At 50.6% G+C, this 8,406-nt stretch overlaps 1 protein-coding gene across 1 annotated transcript in view; it reads right to left on the reverse strand.

Annotated features, from left to right (window-relative positions):
* The window catches only part of SLC12A5 (solute carrier family 12 member 5), a 37,667-nt gene extending 34,268 nt beyond the window's left edge, over positions 1-3,399 (reverse strand). Inside the window, exon 1 of the mRNA XM_070381099.1 lies at positions 3,276-3,399. Within this exon, the coding sequence (XP_070237200.1) occupies positions 3,276-3,399 (124 nt within the window). The remainder of the gene's footprint in view (positions 1-3,275) is intronic.
* Between the last annotated feature and the right edge of the window lie 5,007 nt (positions 3,400-8,406).

Consider the following 8,406-nt stretch of genomic DNA (forward strand, 5'->3'; position numbering starts at 1 on the left):
GCTCCATCCCCCTGGCACAAGTTGGCTCCCTCTCACTCCATGCGGACACATCTCAACTCCTGTTAGTCTTAACCAGGCCCAGCACTCTTCCCAAGGCTCTGTCTTCCTCCATGAGAAACGGACATAGCAAGGAGCAATACAAAGGATGGAGGAGTAGCTCAGAGTTGTAACAATTGATCCCAGGTCCAGCCAAGTAATCATCAATCTTCCCCTGGTATAGATGAGGCAACTGAGGCATGTGGGCTGCAGCCCAGGATTAGTGGTAGATTCAAGGACCAGCTTCTGAATTGCTTCATTCCTCCCCCATAAGTCATATCCCCTCCTCTCCTCTGGCAGCAGGAAGCACCCCCAGGGACAACAAACTCCACTCCCTGGGTCCAGAATGAAAGACAACGCTTGTATGTAAATGAGCTACAAAACCTCCCCCAACCTTCCCCCACCTTCCACATACTGCCATCTCTCCCCTAGGACCTGGGTGAGGACAGCTGGTGGGGAGAGCGTTCCCCTGGGGCCAGAGTACTGGCTCAAGAACAGCTAGGGGAAAGATACCACCAAATTTTAAGTTCTCCTAGGGAGCTCTTATCTACTTCCCCACACACTGGCCTACCAAGGAGAGATGCTGGAGGCTGTCTCAGGGCCTAAGAGGTTAAAAATCCACAAAGTAGGGGAAGGAATAGTTAGGGATTTGGGGAAGGTCATGTACACGGTTATGTTTAAAATGGATAACCATTTTAGAATTAAAGGACCTTAACTCTGCTCAATGTTATGTGCCAGCCTCGATGGGAGGGAGGTTTGGGGGAGTTTTGTGTATGCATGGCTGAGTTCCTTCCCTGTTCACCTGAAACTACCACAACATTATTAATCGGCTATACCTCAATACAAAATAACAAGTTTAAAGTTAGGGGAAAAAAAATCCCCAAATTACTCTCAAGATGGAAGCATGTGCACGTGCAAGCTCATGCACACAGGTACCCACCCCACAGACAGACACAGAAATACACACATCAACATGCCAATCAGCACACTGGCATACAGTAACACACATAAGCACTGACTCACTGACTGTCCCACGGGTCAACAGAGCTCACGTGGGATGCTTCTCCCTCAAGACATACAAAGATACACACACACCGCCTCTGCCATAAGCCCACGGCATTCCAGATTCACATCCAATTTGCACACACACCTGCACACCCAACACTGGGAGCTGTATTTTACTTCAGTATGCAGGAGCTTGGAAATAGGAACAGGAAGACTGAACAGTCACCTTGAGATAAGAGACAGAGCCATCTTATTTTCAGGCCAGTGGATGGGGAATGGCAGGAGAGAAGGCAAAGGTAGGGGAATTAGGAGCCTACAGCTCCTCACCCCTCACCTGACGAGTGAGCAGTAAGCCGTACTAAGTGCCCAGCTGAGCACTTGGCAGTCAAATCACGAAGGTAAAAGGATGAGGTCCCTGCCCTGGAGACGTAAGAGACACACAAGTAAATAACTTCCATCCACTGGGACATGTGCTATAATGGTGCACTGGGTGGGCAGAAGAGGAATGTCTGCCTCTGCCTGGAAGTGAGAGAAAGTGAAAGAGTTTCAGAAAAGGTTAAATGAGCTATAACTTACAGAGTGAGTAGGAGTTTCCCTGGCTAATGGAGGTGGGGAAAACAGGGACAGGTATACCAGAAGCAGATGAGGGGAGATTTTGAATGACCAACTAAAGGGTTTGCCATTTATCTTACAAATGATGGGGGTGCTTATGAACAGGAAGCAGGCAGACTAGTGAGGAGGTTGGGGTCATGGTCACATGAGAGATGATGGATGTTTGGAGCAGGGTGATGATGTCAGAAGGAGAGATGTGGCCAGATTCAGGATAAGTTTTGAAGGAAGTGACCAAGACATGAGGACCACTCAGATCTGGTGGGAAGAGAAAAGGAGGCATTGATGGCTCCTAGAGTTCTGACTTTTAAATCTGTAAGAATGGTAAGAACATCACTGAAAATGAGAAAAGGGATGGACATTATGGGAAAGGTGAAGAAAGGAAAGAGCCCCCCATAATCCGAGTGACCACGTTCAGTATGCGGTTGGTTCACGGGACTGGAGCCCTGAGGAAATTTAGGCCTCAGTTTGGTCATGTATTCAATGTAGAGGTTCGCCAGATAAAACCTCTAAAAGGGTTTTTGGTGCTTAAGTTTGCTGGGGTCAGGGTGAGCTCACCTGCGGCTCAGCAGCGACCCCTGGTGGCCCGAGGAGGCTCCTCCTCCCCACGTTGGGGCCACTTCAAGCGAATTCTCCACCTTCCTCCCAGACCCGAGGGGCATAAAGGGGCCCCTGCGGAGACGAGTGCCTGTGCATCCAGGATGCTAATTCTTCACCGAAGCCTAGAAGGATCCCTTTCCTCCTCTCTCGTCTGTACCCTGCATGTAACTTCCATTATAAGACCACCGCGATGGGTCCTCCAGGAAGATGCCCCTGCTCCCGCCAGAGCTGGCTCCACCCACCGCTTGGGGAGCTGGAGCAGAGGGAGCTAAGTGAATCCCCGCAGGGACAGGACTAGTGTCCCCACGGATTGCGCCCAGGATCTTAGCTGCCAGGGGTCCCAAACTTCTCTCTCCTGTCTTCTTCCCGGGATCCCCAAGGCGCTGTCCGCGACGCCTCTTGAGGCACTAAGGATTGGAGACCTAGCGACCCGGGTCCATGTTTCTTCCCTCCGTCGACTCGGTACACTACTGGCCCGAACCCTTTCGTCTTTGGTCCCGCCCTTTTCTGTCCGCAAACTAGGATGGTCTTACCTCCTCCCATTGGTTCTGGACCCACACGGCCCGCCCTCTCCCTCCCTCTAGCCCCGCCTTCTCCCTCGCTACTGCCCCGCCCCCTACCCGAGATGGCCCAGCCCCCGAGGTCCTAGCCTTGGTATCATAAGACACGCCCCTCGCCTCTAGCTCCGCCCTCTACCCGAGATGACCCCTCCCCCTGACTGCGCCCCGGCCCAGCTCCCGAGGCCCTAGCCTTCGTAGCATAAGACCCGCCCCCTCGCCTCTAGCTCCACCCTCTTCCGTGTGTCCCCGCCCACCTCAAATCTGGCCCCTCCCCTCATCATTGCTCCTGCAGCCCTCTCCGGTTCCCCAGCGCCCAGCTCCTCTCCCTTCTTCGGCCTTCCGAGGGTACTGACCCTCTCCCCACCGGTCCCGGTCCCTCCCCTCCCAACCAAAGGCCCGCTCGCCGTGGCCCCGCCCCTGACTCGCCCCGCCCACCCTACAAGCCCCGCCCCCCGAGGCCTCTACCTTTGGCGTCTCCCCCCGAGAGGCGGCGGCGGCGGTCTGCGGCTGAAGGCCCGTGGGGCCCCGGATCAGAGGGCCCGGCGGGCCCCGCCGGGGGCAGCGACGTGACGGTGAACCTGCGGCTCATGGTGCGGAGAGGGGCCGGGCGGCTGCGGAACCGGCCCGGATCGCACAAGTGGCCGCAACCCGGCTCCGGGAGGCAGAAGGAGCGGATTCCCCCTCCCCGCCGGCCGCCCCCCGCCGGCCGCGGCGCCGCGCAGGGTCCTAGTGCCCGCCGGGCTTTGTGCCTCCGTGTTTGGCCACGTGGCTCTGGGGCCTTGGGCTCTCAATTCCGCTGGAAGCGCCTGAGGGTCCAACCCGCTCCTGAGAGCCACCCCGGCACCAGGTGTCCCCGTGTGCGGCTCCTGGAGCTCGGGTTCTCCTCGCCTAGGTCAGGGCTTCCCTGCTGGCTCAGACAGTAAAGCATTTACGTGCGATGCAGGAGACTCGGGTTCGATCCCTGGGTCAGAAAGATCCCCTAGAGAAGGGAATAGCTACCCACTTCAGTATTCTTGTTGGAAAATCCCATGGACGGAGGAGCCTGGTAGGCTACAGTCCATGGGGTTGCAAAGAGTCCGACAGGACTGAGCGACTTCACTTTCAGGTCTCCTAAACTGGATTTCATTCACTCAACACATCTTGATAGCGCCCCTGCGTTTGCGGCACTGGTTGGGGCACTGGGATATAGCATCGGATGAGATGGACTGGCTTCCTGTCCTCATGGGGCTTACATTCTAATGAGTGAGAGGAGAAAGATTACAAGTGAGCAAATGCATAGACAGGACAATTTGAGATTGTGGTATATGTTAAGAAGAAAAGGTGGGGTCAAGGGATAATGACTAAGGGGAAGGACTACTTTAAGGGATGGAGTAAGAAGACCTCTCAGAAGATGTGGTATTTAACTTGAGCCCTCACAGATGAGAAGGAGCCAGCTAAGCAAAGATCTGAGGGAAGAGCCCTCTAGCTGAGAAAATAGCAAGTGCAAGAGCTCTAAGACAGTTCAGGGAGCAACAAAACGGCCAGGGTGTCTGGAGCAGAATGAGTGGAGAGGTGAGTGATGGGGCGGAGATGAGGTGGGGGAGAGGAGAGCAGATCATACTGTGACTTGAAGTCTTTGTCAAGGAGTCTGGAGTCTTATCTACAGGAGAAGCCATGGGAAGTTTCTGAGTAGGGGAGCGATGTGCTGTGACTTACATGTTAACAGGATCACTCTGGCTGCTGGGTGAGGACTCAGCTAAGGGCAGGAGTGGAAGCTGGGAGTCTAATTAGGAGGCTCCTGCAACCAGCAGGTAAGAGGCGATGATCGCCAGGCTGGGGTGGTGGCAGTCGCATTTCGGATACATTTTGGAAGTGGAAACCTACACCTACACCTGCTGCTGGATTGTACGTTGCATGTAAAGGAAAGAGGAGTCAAGGAGGGCTCCTGGACTCTCATGCACTGCTGGTAGGAGTATAGTTGGGCAAAATCACTTTGGGTAATTGTTCAGTCAGCTAAAGCTGAGCCTAATTAGACATGCCTGTCTACTCAGCAATTCCACTCCAAGGTCTGTGCCCCAAAGAAGCGACAGCTCCTGTTGACCAAAAGACATTGACAGGATTGTTCCTAGCAGTATTATTCATGATAGCCTCAAACTGAAAGTTACCCAAGTAGCCATCAACAGTAAAATGGACAAATAAGCAGTGTTTCATTCATAGAGTGAGTGCCATAGTGGGAATGAACGTACATTCATAGAGTGAGTGCCATAGTGGGAATGAACGTACATTCATAGAGTGAGTGCCATAGGGGGAATGAACGATCTTATAATTCACAATCAATGTGGATAAACCTGACAAATATCATGGAACAAAAGCCAGACACAGAAGAGTGTATTTGTTGTTCTTTCACTAAGTCGTATTCAACTCTTTGCGACCCCATGGACTGCAGCACGCCAGGCTTCCCTGTCCTTCACCATCTCCCAGAATTTTCTCTCAAGAGTCTTCTCCAACACCACAGTTCAAAAGGGGTGAGGGGGTAGTGATTAAAAGGGGGCATAAGGAAGCTTTTAGGGCGCTCAGAATATTTTATTTCTTGATTTGGATGTTCATGAGACAGTCATGTTCAGTTTATGAAAATGTATTGAAATGTACACTCATGAAGCGTCTACCTGTCTGTATATTTGTTATGTTAGAGCAATATTTCTCAACTTGGAGCATTGTTGCCCACCAAGGAACAGTTGGCAATATCCAGAGACATTTTTGGTTATCACAACTGGAGGAGGGTGGTACTGGCATCCAGTGGGTAGAGACTGCATGACCTTGAGCCACAGATTCACCATCATGTCCCTTCACTCACCTGTATGTTAGGGCCTAAGACAGAGGGAGGAAGACTGACCCTGAATGGGCCTAGCATTTGTCCATGGATCCCACTGCCTCCTGGAGGAAGACATCAAGCCTCCCGGAATGTATGGACCATCCCCCACAACAAAGAATAATTCAGTTCAAATTGTCAATAGTGCCAAGTGTGAGAAACTGTGTGCCAGGATAAGGAGCTTTTACAGGTCCCTAGATTTTAGGACTGATCAGGTGTTACATTTGATTGAGGGCAGATGATGTTGTCTTTTATTAACGTGGTGACTACCCATGGATAAGTGTGTTTGGAAGGTGGAGCCCAAGAGCTCAGTTGAAACAGGTAGGTTGAGATGCCTCTTTGGCTCCCAAGAATCATCTGAGTCGAGTTCAGGGGAGAGGATAATGCTGGGGGTGTGCATTACAGAGTCTTTAGCAGAGAGATGCTATTTAAAGCTGAGGGACTAGACAAGATCCCAAGGAATGAGTATACTTAGAGAAGACATCAAGGGATTGAACACAAGGGCATGCCATCATTTAGAGGTTGGAAAGCAGGAGATCTAGCCAATGAGAGAAGAGAACCCAGAAAAAGGGCTGACCCAGAGACCAAGTGAAGAAAAATTTCAGGAAGAAAAGGCATTATCCACTGAGTCCAACAAGTCAAGAGGTGGTATGAAATGAGCCCAGAGAAGTACCCACTGGATCTGGCTAAGGAAGCTCACAGGTGTTAAAGAGAGTGATTTCAGTGGAGGAGTGGAGTGGGAACTAGGCTGCAAACAACTGAGGCGAGAGTGGGAGACAGTGAGTCTAGACTGTACTTTGGGAGGTTTTCCTGTAGTTGGGGTTGGGGAATAGAGAAATGGAACAGAACTGAGACAGAGAGGTCCAGAGAGATTTTAAACAAGTGATATTAAGGAACGTTTGTATTCCAGTGGGAGTGGATCATTCCTGAGTGAGAAATGGGTGAGTTAGGAGAGAGGGCCCCACCCACAGGAATCTTAGGAGAAAGTTCTCTAAAGCCCTTCTTAAACTCCCACTTGACCCAGGGTGTGAACGATGATCAAAGCTGACGAAGGCCATCACCTCCACTCACCTGCAACAACCTTTCGGTCAAGTTCCTCTGCTTTCCTGGAAGATCAAATCCATCCTCCTCAGCCCGCCACTTAGACCTTCTCTCATCTAGCCCAGACCACCCATCCCTATTTCAACCATTCCAGAACCCCATTCCAGAACCCTCTCTGCTCAAACCACGTGTTAGAGTTCTGAGCCATTTCTAGTTGCCCCAAATGCTCCCTTCATTGGAAGGACTGATGCTGAAGCTGAAACTCTAATACTTTAGCCACCTGATGCGAGGAACTGACTCATTGGAAAAGACCCTGATGCTGGGAAAGCTTGAAGGCAGGGGGAGAAGGTGACAACAGAGAGTGAGATGGTTGGATGGCATCACCGACTCAATGGACATGAGTTTGAGCAAGCTCCAGGAGTTGGTGATGGACAGGGAAGCCTGGCGTGCTGCAGTCCATGGGGTTGCAAAGAGTCAGACACAACTGAGCGACTGAACTGAACTGAAATGCCCTCTTGCTTTTTCTCTCCTCCCAGCTTTTGCCCCTAGAGCTCATTCCAATCCCAGGGTCATCACTTACCAGCTCAGAGAGTACAGGTGAGCTGTGTAGTACTGTGCCAGCAGTTATCTCATTTATAAAGCGGGGGAGGCAGTGATGGCAATGGTAATGGCACCTCTAAGGTTACAGGCAGAACCTGTCTCATAGAGTTGTGGGTTTTTTTTTAACTTTTTATTTTATATTGGAGTATAGCTGATTAACAATGTTGTGATAGTTTCAGGTGAACAGCAAAGAGACTCAGGCATACATACATATGTATCCATTCTCTCATAGGGTTGTTTTAAGGACTGGCCTTGTTAACACACTAAAGCATGTGAAACAGTGCCCGGCATATAGTCAGTGCTGTCCTAGGAATAATTCCTATCATCATGTATGTCCCCCGGATTTTCTTTATCCACTGCCTTACGTCTGCTTACTTAGGTTGTTGCCAGTTTCTCAGTCTCTGAACAGTGCTGCAGTTTACATTCATCTAGGTGTTCTTTTGTGTACACATGGGTGAGGGTTAGAGAGTAGGAACATATTTAGGCTTAATGGTTAAGACAGTCCTCCTTGCACAGGAAGGACCTCTTGCTCACCCTTCCAGATTCAGTTCAAGCTCCGATGTCCTCTTGGCTGATAAATGTTTTCTGACTTCAACCACAATATGCAGAATCACACACACACACACACCGTTATTCTAGAATAAAGGGTCACACCTGCAAGTGTGATGCCACCCCCACCAGCCACAGGATTATCACCCTTGTAGCTAAGGTGGACTTTCTGAGAATGGAGATGGAGTTTGGAGCCTGCGTTTTAAGCAAGTTTTGAGGGCTCTCATGCACCCGAGAATCTGAGGGCCACTGAGAGGTCCTGGAGGAAAGAAACGTCGTTCAGCTCACTTCTCTATCCCCAGGGCCCAGCACAAGGCCCAGCTCCATGTCAGAGCTCAATAAATGTTTGATGAATGAATATTAGGCTGGCCATTTCCTCAGCTATAAAATAGGAATAATTACATTATACCTTTCTAATAGGAAGGATTGAACGTTAATATTTATGAAGTGTTTTAGAACACCGCCTGGTGCATAGTAAGCTCTCTGCTGGTTACATACATACATGCAGGCATGCATACCATACATAAATCTGCTCCTCAAGGTTAAAGAATCCACATT

Source organism: Bos mutus, chromosome 13 (assembly GCF_027580195.1).
Source record: "Bos mutus isolate GX-2022 chromosome 13, NWIPB_WYAK_1.1, whole genome shotgun sequence".
Classification (NCBI taxonomy): domain Eukaryota; kingdom Metazoa; phylum Chordata; class Mammalia; order Artiodactyla; family Bovidae; genus Bos; species Bos mutus.